Source organism: Brienomyrus brachyistius, chromosome 1 (assembly GCF_023856365.1).
Source record: "Brienomyrus brachyistius isolate T26 chromosome 1, BBRACH_0.4, whole genome shotgun sequence".
Taxonomy (NCBI): domain Eukaryota; kingdom Metazoa; phylum Chordata; class Actinopteri; order Osteoglossiformes; family Mormyridae; genus Brienomyrus; species Brienomyrus brachyistius.
The window spans coordinates 50,717,343-50,735,228 of record NC_064533.1 but is presented as its reverse complement, the minus strand read 5'-3'; the positions used below and the strand labels follow the sequence as shown (position 1 = coordinate 50,735,228).

At 43.2% G+C, this 17,886-nt stretch overlaps 1 protein-coding gene across 7 annotated transcripts in view; it reads left to right on the top strand.

The window, feature by feature from the left end:
• The window catches only part of dmd (dystrophin), a 160,426-nt gene that overhangs the window by 90,176 nt on the left and 52,364 nt on the right, over positions 1-17,886 (top strand). For all 7 annotated transcript variants that reach the window (XM_049014884.1, XM_049014641.1, XM_049014466.1 and 4 more), the window contains 18 exons: positions 2,162-2,275; positions 2,445-2,600; positions 2,701-2,871; positions 3,231-3,413; positions 3,602-3,736; positions 4,210-4,359; positions 5,025-5,186; positions 6,291-6,401; positions 6,655-6,828; positions 7,517-7,672; positions 8,300-8,470; positions 9,343-9,522; positions 10,407-10,529; positions 12,243-12,413; positions 13,422-13,544; positions 13,809-13,943; positions 15,008-15,160; positions 16,298-16,474. In XM_049014884.1, coding sequence (XP_048870841.1) covers positions 2,162-2,275; positions 2,445-2,600; positions 2,701-2,871; positions 3,231-3,413; positions 3,602-3,736; positions 4,210-4,359; positions 5,025-5,186; positions 6,291-6,401; positions 6,655-6,828; positions 7,517-7,672; positions 8,300-8,470; positions 9,343-9,522; positions 10,407-10,529; positions 12,243-12,413; positions 13,422-13,544; positions 13,809-13,943; positions 15,008-15,160; positions 16,298-16,474 — 2,745 coding nt within the window. The remainder of the gene's footprint in view (positions 1-2,161; positions 2,276-2,444; positions 2,601-2,700; positions 2,872-3,230; positions 3,414-3,601; positions 3,737-4,209; positions 4,360-5,024; positions 5,187-6,290; positions 6,402-6,654; positions 6,829-7,516; positions 7,673-8,299; positions 8,471-9,342; positions 9,523-10,406; positions 10,530-12,242; positions 12,414-13,421; positions 13,545-13,808; positions 13,944-15,007; positions 15,161-16,297; positions 16,475-17,886) is intronic.

The window sequence follows — 17,886 nt, the reverse complement described above, 5'->3', positions numbered from 1 at the left end:
ATGTCAACCAGATCTGTTGCTCGTGCATTGAATGTTCATTTCTCAACCATAAGCCGTCTCCAAAGGCGTTTCAGAGAATATGGCAGTACATCCAACCGGCCTCACAACCGCAGACCACGTGTAACCACACCAGCCCAGGACCTCCACATCCAGCAGGTTCACCTCCAAGATCGTCTGAGACCAGCCACTCAGACAGATAATGCACGGCCCCATGTTGCAAGGATCTGTACACAGTTCTTGGAAGCTGAAAATGTCCCAGTTCTTGCATGGCCAGCATACTCACCGGACATGTCACCCGTTGAGCATGTTTGGGATGTGCTTGACCGGCGTATACGACAGCGTGTACCAGTTCCCACTAATATCCAACAACTTCGCACAGCCATTGAAGAGGAGTGGACCAACATTCCACAGGCCACAATTGACAATCTGATAAACTCTATGCGAAGAAGATGTGTTGCATTGCATGAGGCAAATGGTGGTCACACCAGATACTGACCGGTTCTGAGTCCCCAGACCCCCAATAAAGCAAAAAACTGCACATTCCAGGGTGGCCTTTTATTGTGGGCAGTATAAGGTACACCTGTGCACTACCCATGATGTCAGATCAGCATCTTGATGTGGCACACCTGTGAGGTGGGATGGATTATCTCAGCAAAGCAGAAGTGCTCACTATCACACATTTAGACTGATTTGTGAGAAATGTTTGAGAGAAATGGTAATATTGTGTATCTGGAATGAATTGTAGATCTTTAAGTCCATCTCATGAAAAATGGGAGCAGAAACAAGAGTGTTGCGTTTATATTTTTGTTCAGTATATTTAAAATAGATGCCAAAAAATAATGACCCAGTGAGTACAAGCAAGTTTAAAACACCACTAACTTTGCCTATCAATTTAATAGCTTATATTATGTATCTTAATTTAGCTGATGCTCTTGTTCAGATAAAATAACACATAATTTCAGTTATTTAATCTCTGCCACCTCTTATCCATACCTTTGGCAGGCACAACATATTCTAAAACATAACCCAACCTACCATTCAAAATGATCTTAGTGAACCAAGAAGTATAATGAAGTCAATAATAACTGTTGTAGATGTAAAGAAAAAGAGCATGCGTAAGAAAACAGGTGGATGCATTTGTGACCAGCAGTGTTGGGTCACTGGTGAGGAAGCTCACTGCTCTGTCTGAGACAGGAACTTGGTCCCAGCATGATGAAATCAGAATTGTATTGGACTGCTAGGTCCCTTAGAGGATGGATGGACAGAAGGAATTACATGGTGTACTGCATCACGTTTTGGAAAGTGTGTAGATACAAAGGAGAAATCAGAGTTCTGAGGTAGTTTCTGCTTTTATTTCGAATGGGTACAATGTGTGACTAGGGACTAATGGAATTAGCAATATTGAGTAGGAAAGGGAAACTTAAATAGCACGTTAAATTAAAACAATGAGTGAGATGACTGATCTCGTGGCCTGGGATAACAGCAATTAAAAGAAAGTTGTAGGAGAACCTGGACTACTCTATAGTGTAGGTACTGTAAGATGTAGTGGTGAGGATTAGTCTGATAGTACTCAGGATGAAATGCTAAGAGCAGCACATAGATTTATTTCAGTCTGGGAAAGTGCCTTGATGATGGGTTCAAGTTATACAGGTGGGAAGGAATCTGCAGGTAATAAGAATGTTTCAGATACTTTGTACTCCTGGAGTATCCTAATTTTTAATCAATGGTATTTAATGTAGTTATTCTATAAGTGCGAACAAACTACTGTCTGCAAAGTGAAAAGTGTTTGAAATTCCTTCATGATGGTACTAAGTCATTTTGTAAAAGTTTTCCTTATAAATTTAAAACTGTGCCTAAAAGAAACTGCACTCTCATGTATTTATTGTATGAAAATACTTGCCCTATCTGTGGTTTGATTTATAACAAAGTTGACAGATTTTTTTTATATTCTTCTATCCTCTCAATTGTCTTTTCTTATCTCTGCAGTGCAGAGCATAATCCTATCTCTGCAGTGCAGCACAGGTAAAGGTCAGGTAGAGTGTAGATAAACAGGGTGGGATGATGACATCAGTGTGCTGGCCTGAGTCTGAGTCACACAGATGTTTGGAGGGGATGGACTTAGTTGCGCATATTGACCCATCTGCCATCATTCACTCTTCAGAATGACACAAAGACCCTGAGGAAGTGGATGGTGGAGGTGGATGTGTTTCTGAATGAGGAGTGGCCAGCGCTGGGTGACTCAGAAGCCCTGGAGAAACAGCTGGAGCAGTGCACAGTAAGAGGGCCAGGGAGAGCGTGTAGACAGAAATTAATGCGTCATGTCCCTCTTGATCGCCTGTCTTCTTACATGTTTGTGCAGTTTACCTCTGGCCTGTACCGTCTGTTGATATATAAGCATTCATTGCCCCAGTGTAAATGTGGATGCCATATCCTACTTGCCTCAGGCCCTGGTGAATGACATCAACACCATCCAGCCCAGCGTGAATGGCATTAATGAAGTGGGCCATGCGCTTAAGAAGGAGGCAGAGCCTGTTTTTGCTAGCAAGCTACAGGAGGAGATTACTCAGCTGAACGCTCAATGGGAAAACATTTGTAAACAGGTTGCTCATTTTATTGTTTCGTTTTGGTTTCCGCCTTACATTTATTTCTGACTCTGATGTGTCTGCCTGCTCCTGTGGATAAATATGCTGTGTCTTCCAGGCTTATGCAAAGAAGTCAGCCCTGAAGGGTGGGCTGGACAAAACGGTGAGCCTGCGTAAGGACCTATCAGAGATGCAGGAGTGGATCACGCAGGCCGAAGAGGAGTTTCTAGAACGGGACTTTCAGTACAAAACTCCAGAGGAGCTGCGCAAAGGTGTCGAGGAGATAAAGGTCTGTGGAACTTCAGCTTCAACCTCCAGCTCATGACCTGTAGGAGTGATTCAAACATTACTGTGTTAAGCAAGCATGGCTTAATTTGATCTCATGATATGGTTTTGGTAAATGAGAATTTTTGAAGGAAAAAAACTTGACTGTATCAGGATGAAAACAGGGAAATGTCACTGGTGCTGTTTGATTGCAGCCTGTTATTTTAGTGGCAAAGCCCAGTAGCACTTGAATTTTAAGCTTGACATAGTAGCCCTATCAATTGTCATATGGATGGCAAATGTCAGTTTTGTAATTGTTTACATGTGGCGTCTGTTTCATCTCAGACTCGGTGACTCCTTCTCTGCTTTCTGTCAATGTCTCAGAGGGCCCAGGAAGAGGTCCATCAGAAGGAGGTGAAGGTGAAAATGCTGACAGACTCAGTGAACAGCTTTATCGCCAAGGCACCTCCCGTGGCCCATGAGGCTTTGAAGACTGAACTCAACATCCTAACGACAAACTACCAGCGGCTTTGCAGTCGGCTTGATGGGAAGTGCAAGACTTTAGAGGTAGCCGTGACGTTTGACCTCTTTCTCCTCATCTCTGTGTGTTTTTTTCTCTCCGTAGTTATCTGTCCTTGTCACAGCTGTCACCCACATTGCTTATTTGTGAAAGATTGGCAGTGACCATTAGTGAGTAGAGCTTGTAGGCTGCCTCATAAAAATGATTGTTGGTTTTTTTCCTTCACCACTTGCAGGAGGTCTGGTCATGCTGGTGTGAGCTGTTGTCCTACTTGGGCCTGGAGAATGGCTGGCTGGACCAGCTTGAGAAGAAGCTGAATGAGACAGAGAGCATCCATGGAGGAGCTGAGGAGATCTCTGAAGCTCTTGATGTTAGTCTCCTCTAACACTGCAACCTAGTTTATTACTCCAGCTGCCATTGCTGTATCCCAGTATTAAAATTATTATTCCCCAAATACCAACTACCCACATATTAAGGACAACTGTACTAAAAATATAACCTGCTATTCTTCGTGGTACCGTTGCTTCTACTTCATTTAGATGTTACTCTGTAGAGCATTCAAAGCACTGGATCTAGTTTGCCATCATCCAACGCTATACTGATGCTACTACACTGACCTTCTGTTCCCCTTTGCTTAAACTATTCTAAAATCCCTTGTGACTCTGCTATGGTCCCATGTAGACTGTAGAGCATTTCTCTACAAACCCAAGCACCCTAATACAAAACAATAAATGTTCCCATATGGATTTTTTGTGCCCACTTACAGGCCTTGCTTTTCTGACAAATTGTCTCAGCTGTGCCCCTTAACTCTAACTCTCCTAACCCTCTTTTTATCCCACTCAGTCTTTGGAGAGCTTGCTTCGCCACCCAGAGGACAATCGGAACCAGATCCGCGAACTGGCCCAGACCTTGATGGATGGGGGTGTCTTGGATGAGCTAATCAACCAAAAACTAGAAGCATTTAACACACGATGGGACGAGTTGATGGAAAGGGTGAGGGGAATGAGTGGCAATATGGCTTAAGGCAGACTAGGCTGTAATACTGGAGATGCAATGCATCTCTGCCATACTGCACAGAAATATGATAAACCATCCTAATGTTATCCATGTGTGTGCATGAACATGTATCTAAATAAGCAGGAAGGTAGCAGAGATGTATTCCTTAGGATATTCTGATAAAATATCACATAGGGTGGTGAAAAAGGAGAACATTGAAGGTACTGGGTGCTCATATCCATCCCACCACAATCTTGGGGGTGGTAATTTAATTCTCTCACCCCTGTTGACATCTGGATTCTAGATTTTATATGACAGGTCCTGTCATATATTGGTAAGTCCACTCAGACGTGATATGGAATGCCGGAACATCCCCTTAAGTAAAGTTTCTGTGGTGAACCATCTGGTGCTATATGTCGAAAGACAATGGAGGCACATAAATAGTTTGGGGATTATTAAAGAACCTGGTACTAGCGCTAGTATAACTGTAATGATGTAGCTAAGCTCCGAGTTCGCAGCAATTAATGGCGTAGTGCTGGTGTCACTCCGTCACATAGGATCTGAAAGGGACAGTTGTTTCAGAGTAGCGCATACAGTACAACTTCACAATCTACTCCCTTGCTTTCTTTTGTGGGATATCTTGTGCGATTCTGTTGTTGCAGGCGGCGCAGAGGCAGAAGTACCTCGAGATGAGTATTCAGTCTGCTCAGGAGCATGACAAGGCCTTGCGTCTCATCCAGGAGTCTCTGCACACCACAGATCGCCACCTCTCCGCCTACATCGCCGACCACCTAGACGCTGGACAGTTACCCCAGGAGGCTCAGGTGGACATGAAATGACCAGGGAATGAGGGCATGAACATGGGAGGAAACTGTATTGGAAAATGTGGTAGGATGAGCTTGTATGTACCGGTGACAGCTCATCATGTCTTCTGTAGTTGCGGAGGAGGTGCCAGGGGAATGTACAAAGGGCATCTGAATTTTGCTACTGGTTTGGCTTTGGAAGCTGTGGAGGGGGTCAGTGTGGATCAGGTCCTGACAACTCAGTAGGCATCTGTATCTCTTAGCCAGACGGAGCTTGCCTCTCTTGGCGGAGACGCGAGAAGCGCGCGGCTCTGTAATTGAAATTGTGTTGTGAGGGCGGTTCTTTGGCGGAAAGAGCCATTACTCATTGTCAGCTCTCCGTGCTGAAATGAGCTTATTTGCCAAAGCCAGCTTTGGCCTTCAAGTGCAGGGCGCAATTAAGGACTGAGTGAGATTTGTGTTTTGTGGCCCCCCCCAGGGGTCAGTTCATCACTCTCACTGCACAAACAAGGCATGAATTCATTAGGAAACATGACACAAAACATTTCATCCACCTAGTGTTCCCCCCACCATGCATTTGTCAGCAATTATATTATGGCATCTTATGGTTAAAAGAAACAAATCAAAACAGAATGTGCTGATTAGCGGAGATGATCGCTGCGTGATGTAATGACTTCTGAAGTGAGCCACTAAGGAATGATATAAGGTGAACAATGACACTGCATGCCAGATAATTGTCGCTTCTCCCATATGAGCAGTGTGCCACCTTGTGGGAGAGGGGTAGAGGTGCATGGAAATGTCATCCTGAACAATGTCACTTATTCCACACCTCAAGGGTACCCAGCCTCACCTGTATATCTACAGGTTCTATATTGCACAGGATGTTTAAGAACAATGCTCAGATAAGTGAACTGAAACATGCAAGTATTTGATTAAGAACACACACATACCCCCGTACAATCACTAACCACTGGACATGAGATTATTTACACATGCTGTTTCAGTGACCCACACTCTGACTGTCTCATGAAATACTCAATAAATCACTCATACTTTCTTTCAGGGACATAAAACACACAGTTGGTTACCAAGGTGAGGAAGAAATTTGAATTTTGTGTTTTACAGAAAATCCAGGCAGAGCTGAACAGCCATGAACTGAGTCTGGATGAGATGAGGAAAAAGAATGCAAACAAAGATCCGTCTGATAGAGTGTACTCTCAGATAGATATTACCCAGGTGAGAATTGAACAGCACCCACACATTATAGCACAGCGATGTATCACACAAATATGAAGCTCATAGGTAAAAATCCCATAGGTAAGTCGCCCTTGAAACATACAAATATACATTTCCTGTGCTTTCCTCGAAATATGTCTTCTTTCATATATATTCTGATATTAGCTGATTTCTGACCGAAGAGAATTACAATTTGGTCAAGGCTTTGGTGAGAAATGCATTTTCTAACAGTCATGCTTGCCCTGCGCTATAGAAAAAGCTCCAGGAGGTCATCAAGAAGTTTCGGCTTTTCCAGAAGCCAGCCAACTTTGACGAACGTCTGCAAGTGTGTGAGCGGATCCTGGATGAGGTGAAGAGCCAGCTTGGTGTGCTGGGGGTGCGCAGTGTCGACCAGGAGGTGGTGCAGTCCCAGCTGGACCAGTGCATGGTGGGTATTTGTGCACACTAGTTACAGCCATGGGTAGATTGACGGAAAGCAGCTGGTATCCCTGTTGCGTTAAGATGTGTCACGCTTGCCTAGGCAAATAAAGGAAATGCAACCAAGATGTCGCTGAGGGTATAGAGTAAGGAAGTAACGGGACAACGTGCCATTTTCAAGATTTCGATTATTTTCCCGTTATTATTTCTTGGTTTCAATACACATTTGCAAGTTTTAATATTTATTCATAATGACGCAGGTGTCCTGATCACTTTTCTATCAGTATCAGTATTGTGTGTGTCGATTTGAAGTCAGTTTGAAACTGAGACAATATGTTATATTTGCATCTCTTTGTGTAATCTGTACAATGACATGAAAGCATTGAATAGGTGTAAGCATATGAACATATTAGCTTAGCAGCAGGAAGCTAAAAAGCCACATTTCTACAGCTTGCAACTTTGTTTAAATTTTCACTGAATTTAGAGCTATGTCCAATGTGAGATTATCTTCTTTATAAAGAACTTCTACAGATCAAATAGTGGTCCTGCTGCAAAACCCAACACACTCTTCAACTCTTGATAACAGCTGTCTCTGAACCCTGGTGTAGGTGATGGTTTTGAGGGGTGTGAATATAATGCGTAGATCCCTAGGCTGTGAGTTGCATGTTGTTGGTCATGTTCACTGCCTTTCCCAACAGAGGTTTTATAAGAGCCTGAGCGAGGTGAAAGCAGAGGTGGAGACAGTGATCAAGACGGGCCGACAGATCGTTCAAAGGCAGCAGACGGAGAACCCCAAGGAACTGGACGAGCGGCTCACAGCTCTCAAGCTGCTGTATAATGAGCTAGGGGCCCAGGTCAGCCAATCAGGGCCACCTACTGCCCTAATTACTTCTCTGATTGGATGGTCAGTGCTACAATTAGAGCTCTCTCTTGTTTACACAAATGCGTATTACATTTCATGGGGACATAATTAAAAAGAAATTAGGAATGATTAGCGTGTTTTTCTCTGACCTGTTTCACAGTGTGGCTTATTTAATGGGATCTGAGGTGATTTCTTCAAAGAGTATTTTTCTGAATATTTTTAACCCGTTTTATTTTTGCTGTAATGATTTACAAGTGGGCTTTACTGTCATATCCTTATACAGGTCTACAGTGGCATGAGGTAAACCCCCCCCCCCCCCCCCCCCCGGACACGGTTTAGCATTACAGTACAACTTTTTTACCTTCTGTCCTTTTCTGCTAAAATTACACAATGCCACAGTTAGTATTATGCATCCTTGGTCCTTAGGAGGATGTTGAAGGAGGTAATCGTTACAATTAGCATACATTAAGCTAGACATAGCATGACATTTATCTCTCCACCGGGTGGCAATATTGTCTAACCAGTTCCTAATCAAAACACTGACCTGGGTGAAACCCAGCAGTTTGTGACAGACAGGTGCTGTAATGAGGCTTGTTATGGGTGGGCCATCTTTTTGAAGGTGACGGAAAGCAAGCAGGAGCTGGAGAAGAGCCTGAAGCTGTCACGAAAATTGCGAAAGGAGGTGAACAGCCTGACGGAGTGGCTGGCTGTGACGGACGCTGAGCTGACACGCAGATCAGATGTGGATGGGATGCCTGACAGTCTAGATGCTGAGGTGGCCTGGGCTAAGGTACAGGGTCGTGGCAGTCTGATGCCTCTCTCACACAATGATTTTTCCTGCCTCACAACCCATTGATCTTTGACGATTGCCAGTCCGTCTCTCACACATCTATCTAGCCCTGCCTAGAAAATGTACACCCATCGCACATCAGTGTCCATATTCCTACCGACCTGTCAGTCACATAGCTGTTTCCTTGGCTCTGCCAAACAAACAAACAGTTACATATTTGCTGTTCAGGCACTTTACATTGGTGCTAAAAAGTTAGTGAACCTTTTAGAATTTGCTGAACTTCCACGTAAATTTGACCTAAAATGCAATCACATCTCTTTCTGTGTCATAAAAACACATAAGGAAAATCTGATAAGAAACACAAAAATGTTTGACTTCTTCTATTTATTGATATAAATTCTCCTGAAAGAAAAAGTATATATATGTATTGTATATATGTCAGTTCAGGGCATAATTAGCTAATTTTAGTGTCCATCAATGAGATCTCAATCAGAATCTAGCTGCTGTATTTATAAAAGAAAAAAACAAACTTGAGTCTTTACTATCAATCTGATCCTGAGCTGAGATGTTTTTGGAACACAAACAAGTTCTCATGTTCTACAGTAAAAGACTCACAAACCTACCAGCACACCTGGATCATGTATTTGGTGTTCTTGATTGGCTGGGAGTTGGGAGGGAGTAAAATGTGGACTGCTGGGGCTCCTCAAGGACTGGGTTAAGAAGCACTGTCTAGCGCCTGTCTAGTACTACTGCAAAGCAATTAATGATTCCTAATCCACCCAAACAACGCACAAAAAAGGTTATGAAGATAACATCCACACACGCATTCACAGATCTGTCTCACAGTTCGTGTCCTGCTCTTCCATCGGCAGGCCAAACAGAAGGAGACAGAGCAGCACGAGCAGCAGCTAAAGGGTGTGGCGGAGCTGGCCGACGCCCTCAAAGCAGTGCTTCATGGCCAGGAGAGTCTGGTGGAGGACAAGGTCAGCCTGCTCAAGTGCAACTGGATCGCTGTGACATCACGCAGTGAGGAGTGGCTCTGCCTTCTGCTGGTGAGTCTGTCTCTCTTTGTCTGGTCATTGTCAGGGAGACATTGCTGTTGTATACAATTGTATAACAAAAGTAAGCTGGCTGCATAGTCACTTATAAGCAGGAAATATTTTGGACAGATGTAATGCGTTTGGGTTTGTTTATTATGATTGCCGTTTAAAGCTACATTGATATTCGTGTGGAAAATGAGCTGTACAAGGCCAGGAGCATTTGGATTGCTGCTGAAACACAGAATTGCAATATGTTACTCTCCCGTTCACCATGCGTCATTGATTGGAGATGTGAAGCATTTTTAAAGGCAGAGGAGCACGACTCCTTGCATGTACCCCATGTCGCACAGTAGTTACAATTGCAGAAGCATAACCAGAAGCTTGCTGGTTTCAGGAAGGCTCTTGCTGTCATGGACCAAACAAGACATATAATATGAATCATTGCAGTAAAACATATCAATGTAACACTGGCTACAAACTGTAAGATGCCTTGGATTAGCTTATGCTAGGTGCCAGTGATGTGTCTGGATGTCAGTCATTAGTTATGAATGCAGTTAATTCAGAATCCAGGAGATGGAGTCCGTTCTTCATTGCTCTGCTTTCATGCAGCATGCTGCTGAGCAAGCCACAGCCGTTTGCTGCCTCGATTTACTTTACATTTCTATGGTCACTGTGGCCACACCCTTTGATTTCGGAGACAGCATTCTGTTCTGTTATATCTGATTTATTGAGGTTAGAGGACGAAATATGGATCGCTGTGACATCAGCATTACAGGAAGTTTGAGAGGGATGCCCTAGAACTGAGTGGTGGACAGTCACTGGGAGCTGCTCTTGCAGATGGGGACTAGGTTGTATGGGCTGACACGCCAAAAACGTTTGTCCTTTCCCACATTCAGGACTACCAGACACAGGTGGAGACTCTGGATCAGAACATCTCCCAGATCAACGCTTGGATGCACAGAACTGAGACTCTTCTGGATGAGTCAGAGCCTCTGGGCACTAAGGACCATGTGATTAAGGTAGTTAGTTTTCTGAAGAGTCTGTGTGTGTGCGTGTCTCTGTCTATATGTGTGTGTGTGTGTGTGTGTGTCTCTGTCTATATGTTTGTTTGTGTGTACAGTATGTGTGTCTGTGTATGTGTTTACGCCTCTTTCTGTATGTGTGTGTGTGCGTGTCTGTGTGTCTTTGTGCACGTTTGTGTCTGTGTGTGTGTGTGTGTCTCTGTATGTGTGTTTGTGTGTGTGTGTCTCTGTCTATATATGTGTTTCTGTGTACAGTATGTGTGTGTGTGTGTCTATGTCTGTGTGTATGTTTGCGTCTCATTCTGTATGTGTGTGTGCGCGTGTCTGTGTGTCTTTGTGTGCGTTTGTGTCTGTCTGTGTGTGTGTGTCTCTGTATGTGTGTTTGTGTGTCTGTGTGTCTCTGTCTATTTGTGTTTGTGTGTCTCTGTCTGTATGTGTGTTTGTGTGTCTGTGTGTCTCTGTCTATTTGTGTTTGTGTGTCTCTGTCTGTATGTGTGTTTGTGTGTCTGTGTGTCTCTGTCTATTTGTGTTTGTGTGTCTCTGTCTGTATGTGTGTTTGTGTGTCTGTGTATCTCTGTCTGTTTGTGTTTGTGTGTGTGTGTGTGTGTGTGTGTGCTCTGTGTATCTTTGTAGTGTCATTATTCTCTGTCGGAATTTTAACATCGCAGTAATTGTTTTTAGATCTCTCAACGCAACGAGTATTGATTAAAGTAATTATTCAACGCATATTTTCCTCCTACTGTGGCCTAATGGATTGTGATGGCTTAGTTTCCAGTCAAAAATGTAAATAGGTGTGATGATTTAATGTTAATGTGATAGTTTTGCTAATTAATTCCAGTGCCTGACACCTCTGGTGCTTCCATCTTTGTCAGCTGACACTTACTGTCACTGGAGAGGTGCTCAGCCTGTAATTCTCTACACTGATCATAGTACCCATTAGCAGATTAGCCTTGGCAATAAAAATACTCTTTCTGTGCCTCTTAGTACGCACTGTTATTATTATTTTTTTTAATATACACCGACAGCACAGGAAATGGATTGGAAGCGGTAATTGGAAGCAGTTGACTGTGTTTTTGTGTTCCCTGCAGTTTTCTAGGTACACATATTAATACCACTCTGTTGTTACAGAAATGATTCACCTGGCATTTAGCGGTGACCCTTAGCTTCCTTCAGTGATGACAGTAACTTGACAGAAACATGGACCATGTTTTATTATTTTTATTGCCACAGTACCTATGCATAGACCTTTAGGTACAATCAAATGTCTGTTTTTATTGTACAAGAATCCAGAAACATGCCAAATTGCACTGTGAACTATTTTGTCCTTTGTCCAGTGTATGACAGGTTTCTCTAAGCTTCATGGACTGGCTGAATCACTAAACTAACTGAAAACGGATGGAGGACTCAGATATATGTATATAGCCTCGTTAGGTAAAAAAACAAACTGAGGTGTGCAGGAATGAACATTTGTGAAAGCTGGCCTTTATTTATACCAAAGGTTGTCAACGCATAGCTCCTTGGATTTCAGGAGTAAACATAATTATTGGATACCAGTTCCAAGAGCTTCCAGCATATTGATACTGGGATGAGCTATTTCCTCTGGGAATCATCCACACATGGGTACAGGTTTTTGGGTTGGGTTATCCATCTGGATTGTCTGTGAAGTAGAGTTCATTACCTGCATTTACCTGCTTGCTGATTGCCCTACAGGGACTGCGAGTGGAGCTGGAAGATATGCGTGCAAAGTTGGAAGCAGTCCAGAGCCAGGCCCAGGAAATGATGAAGAACCAGGGGGAGCACTGCCGCGCCCTGGTGGAGCCCAAACTGGACCAGCTCAATCAGCGTTTTGAGGCCATCGCTCGGCGGATTCGCACCAACCAGGTATTGTGGTCACAGCAGTGATGTCATCAGACGCTGCAGATCTCACTCGTATGCTGTCAGAGACTCTTTGATTGGACTAGTTTTTGTTGAATGCAACTGCTTGGTCTCTTCAGCATTCTGCAGTGATGCTGGTCAAATATTTTTTTACAGTGCGCAAGTCTCCACTCTTTCAATCATCTGCGTAGACTAAATAACAGACCCATAAGAAAGACTGGTTTCTTCAGGCGTAGAAAACGTGAAAGCTTCTCAAAATCCCACTGTGATGGCTTCCTTTTAAACACACTCTGGTGAAATGAAACATCTAATTACATTCTAACCACGCTTTGGAGAAGCTGCACTTTAAAGACACCCTGGGTAACACTGCACTTGTTCACACAGAACCACTCTCCAGTTATGCTCTGATAAAACAGAATTTTAACCACTGCCTCACTATCTACATTTTGGGACATGATATATATTCTAACCACAAAACGGGTCTGGATGAAGTGCTGATGGAACCACAGTGAAACCATGCTGTAATCGTTCTCCCCGTAAAGTTGAGAGGCACTCTAGGAAAACCACACTCCAGAGAAGCTGAACCTCCACCACTTTCTTGTACAGCTTCATTCTGGTCACACTTTTTAAAAACCTGCACTCCAATTACTCTAGTGTTAAACCTCAATCCAAAACAGTTTTAATACCTTCCCTATTGAAATTACTTTCAAAGCACACTCCAGTAAAATTATTATGAAACTGCTGTCTTAGAATGGAGGTACTTTATTCATCCATGTAAGGAAAGTGCCATATAGCTATATACTGGCACCACTCTGGCGAAACTATTATCATCCCTTTTCACTTTCAAATCTTTCTATTTCTCATGAAAACTTACTGACTTTAGGTGTCTTTGTTTGTGAATATACCACAATTATTCATACAAGATTTTGTGGGAGTAATTCGATTTCGCAACTCGCATGCATACATAATATGGACACGGTTCATTGTTATGTGTGATTGTGCATGTGTATGCAGGCCTCAGCCTCAGAGCGGGAGGTGGAACAGTACCACAGTGAAGCTATGATTTGGTTACGGCTGCTGGACGAGGAGGTGCGACAGGGAGATAATCTCAAGGAGGAGGACTTTGAACAGGACAGGGTATGAGTTCAGTCTTACTGGGGTACTTTTCTGTTTCACACTGTATGTATCCAGTGTGTCTTGCTGGTTTTCAGGAGCTTGATATAAAACCAGTAAGAGAGTAAAATAATATATAAATCATAAGATGTAAATTTATACGCATGTGTGTCTCAAGCTATGGTGGTAGGTGGTTTCTGAGGCCACATCCTGCTGGAGCAGGAATTATTTTCGTGTTTTGCTGTATTGGATTTGTTGGTGTCACAACCCATCCTGTCTGTAATGCAGGACTGTGAGGAGGGAGCAGTGAAGGAGCTACTAGAGAAGGGGGAGAAGCTGCAGAAGAGAGTTCCAGATGAGAACAAGAGAAAAGAGATCCGCATCAGGCATGACCAGCTGAACACCAAGTACAACACTGTGAAGGTACTAAACACAGAGTATATTACTATGAAGGTACTGAACAGGGAGTAAAACTCTGTCAAGGTACTTAACACAGAATATAACATTGTCAAAATACTGAATAGGGAGTATAACAGTCAAGGTACTAAATATAGAGTAAAAACTATAAAGGTACTGCTCAAACACTGAACACGATGCACAACACTGAATGTACTGGACACTAAATATAATACTTTCAAGGTGTTAGACACCAAATAAAACGCTGTGAAAGTAGTGAACATGGAGTATAGCACTGTTGAGCTACTGCACACAGTATATAACACTGCAAAGGTACTAAACACATACTATAACACTTTGAATGTACTGAACACGGAGTATAACACTGTTAAGATATTGAACATGGAGTAAAACTCTGTCAGGGTATTGAACACAGACTATAACACTGTGAAGGTACTAACCACACACTGAACACCAAGCACAAAACTGCAAATATACTGAACACAAAATACAATACTGTACACCAGAGATACTGTACACTAAATAAAGCACTGTGAGGTCACTATGAACATAGTGGACACTGTGAAGCTGCTGAACATAGAGTATAACTTTATGAAGTTACTGAACACCTTTGAAAATTCTTTGAAAGTACGGAACACCAAATACAATACTGTCAAGGTACTGAACGCTTAGTAAAACACTGTCAAGATACTGAACACACTGAACATCAAGTACACACTGTGATGGTGACACAATCAAGGCACTGCAGCAGTAGGAATATCTAGTGTAGAAACTCTATCTGGAGATGGTTTTCTTTAGCTGTGGGGGCTCCCCCACTAACAGTTTTTTGTTTGCAGAATGTTATGATTAAGGTATGGAAATGTTTAAAGTGTCCAGTTTTTCTGATGTTCCCAGAACGTAATTCCTCAAATACAACTACTACTGCAACTAAGAATAATGATTAAAAAAACAGAACCTTTGTTAAAATGTGAAACGTGGAAACAACGGCCCATTAATGTTACAGTTAGAACATTCTCTGCCAAACTTGTCTGGTTCCTTGTTGGCTGGGTGCTAACTCACTGCGTCTGCAGGACCTGAGGTCCCTGAGGAAGAAAAAGGCCCTGGCTATTGCCCCTCAATGGTACCAGTACCGCAGGAAGTCCGATGATCTCTTACAGTGGTTGGATGACATAGAGAGGAGCATGGCGGAACTGACAGACCCGCCAGAGGAGCAGAGGGTGAAGGTATGGTGAACTGAGGAGCAGCCTGTTGTGCTACCTGTCAGACATCCTCTCCAGTACACGCAAATGGCCATTTAGCTGTATTCCATTCACCCATCCATCTTCCAGTCTGCTTATGCAGGGTCGCGTGAATACACACATACACACAAGCAGAAATACATGCAATTTTAACACATATACCCTCAAATAACAACAAAGAAACCCAGCTGAAGACATGCAAGATTCTTATAACCGCACTTGCAGTTACTGCCACCATAACCAGGCCACAGCCACACACACACGTGTCTTTCTTACAGATGATCATTCTGACATTGTGCTAAATGGATGAGCTAAGACACACGCACACACACGCGGACGTGTCCACACACACACACACCTGTTCCCGCACGACACATGACACCCTCCTCCTGTGTGTCTCTGCTCATTTCATCGCTTCTTTTTCTGTTCTCGGTTCCCGAGTGTTAGACTTGTGCAGGGCAGGCCTTTAGATGATTACTGAGCTGTCTACAGCGGTTAGGACAACTCCCCGCCCCCCCCAACCCCCACCGGCCAATAAAGCGTGTATCACTGCATACGAGAGAAACCACTCTGAAGCAGCAATGCTTATAAAAGGAAGCCTCTCTGAGCCTTTTAAATGGCCCGGCTTTCTGCGGGGCTCAGCTTCTGCAAACTTGAATAAAAGATCACATGACGAATGACTGTGTAGAAACCTCCGTAATGATAATACAGTCAGTCATGTGCCCCTGGAGAAAACATACTGTCTTCATTCTCCCTGTGTGACTGGCGTGACTGGTGGCGTATGTCTCCCCGTATATTAGTGTGTGGAGAGCTGTCCCTCTGCAGCTGTGTGTATGGGGATATGCTTTGTGATGGCGTGGATGAACGGTGTCCTCCTCACTGTGCAGCCGTGTGACTGTGCAACACTGTATGACTGATGCAAAGTGACATAACTTCCCTGTGGGGCTGTGCTTCCAGCTTCCATTTCTGTCCCCTCCGCGTAGAGGAACACCTCCGGCGTGACCGTGTTCCAGCACCGACCGGCCGTGCGGATCAACCTCCGCCCCTCCCCCCCCCCCCCCCCCCAGTGCTCCAGTGTGGATGGTCGCTCCCTCTGTGATTGTGGCTGGTTTTGTTCACTAGGACATTGGCTCGCAGCTGGAGCAGAAGAGTGTGGAGCTGAGTGACTTGCAGGTGCAGGCCAAGGTTCTGGCAGATGGGGGCGCTGCGCAGCTCGTGGATCCCCGCCTCGCTCAGCTCAACAAACGCTGGGGGGAGGTTGAGAGCACATTTGCTCCCTACCAGCGTTCCATGCGAAGTGTGAGTCCCCTCACTCGCTCCCCCCCCCCGCCCCGGCCCTAACCCTGCCTTGCAGAAACTGTCACTAACTCGGTGCAGCTACCCATATGACAAGAGGATCTCAAGAGAGTAGCCGGCCAAATGTTACAAACAAGAGATCAGTCTGTCCCATTTCTGTGAGACAGAGGAGCAGAAGGAGCTGTTGGTTTCTGTTGCATCATTAATTTGCCTCTGCCATTGTTCAGCGTTAATCCCGCTCTGCCCCGGAAATGTGATTTTATGTTTGCTTGGTCTTTTGTGTGATTTATTTTAAACTCCTGCTTGCAGCATACAATGTCAATCATCCTATCTCTGCGTACCTTTGGCCATACTATAAAAAATGAGTACTGAGCACTAAAAGTATCATTTATCGCTAAAAATAAAATAGCGTCACAAGTTTTTCAGTCTACGGCTGAAATTGATTCATGAAGCCTTAAAAAAACACAAATACCGTTTCCCGAAACCTTCTGAAAGCTAAGTGCATTTAAAAAAAAAAATTCTAATTTTCTTCAATACCTATACAACTTCAGATAAAAGTAAAAAAAAAAAAAAAAGTATTTTATCTGAACGTCCAGAAAAAGACTAAAAAGACTGCATAACAAAGTAATATGCAGAATAAAATGCAGACTTCTACTTGCTAAAAAAAGGTAAGAAGAAAAGTCAAGTAGAAGATTGGTTTGGTTTTATTTCTTTGTATTTATTTGCATAGTTGACACTTTTATCCAAAGTAACTTGCAGTTTTTCGCCCATTAATATGTCAGGGTATTTCTTCTATAGCAATTCAGGGCAATTACTTTTTTCAAGGGGACTCAAACTGACAGCCAAGTGCACTCGCTTAACCTGCCATTTGATGTCTGTTAACAATATGTCAATGAATGAGAATCATTATAAACAACAAACATTATAAATATGTGGAAATCTGCGTTTTTGGCTTATTAAAAACCAAATGAAAGCTACTCGACTTTAAATATATGACGCTGAAAACCAATAATATCCTGTATATGTGGGCAAAATAAAATCTGTAAGGTATGTCACATTGGATAAAAGTGCTGAAATGCCAGATAAGCATTTAAATAACGAAATAAATGGTAAAATGGAACTGAATTTGTGTCTTTCAATGTGGCACCGTTTATGGATGGAAACTGGTACTACAAAGATTTTTTTTTTGTTTGGGCTGAATTGTCCACTGATTCGTCTCAGTGTATTAAAAACCAGAATTCTGTACTTCTCAGGAAGTTCCCTACACTGTTTGCTTATAGAAACTTCTTGATAATGTCATATATCGAACACCATTAGTCATCGAGTTTGCTGGAAATGTTACGACGTGTCTCATAGTTTAAGTCTACTTACGTTACCCTAATTAGTTTGACAGGTAGGTGAAATGCTTGGCAGGT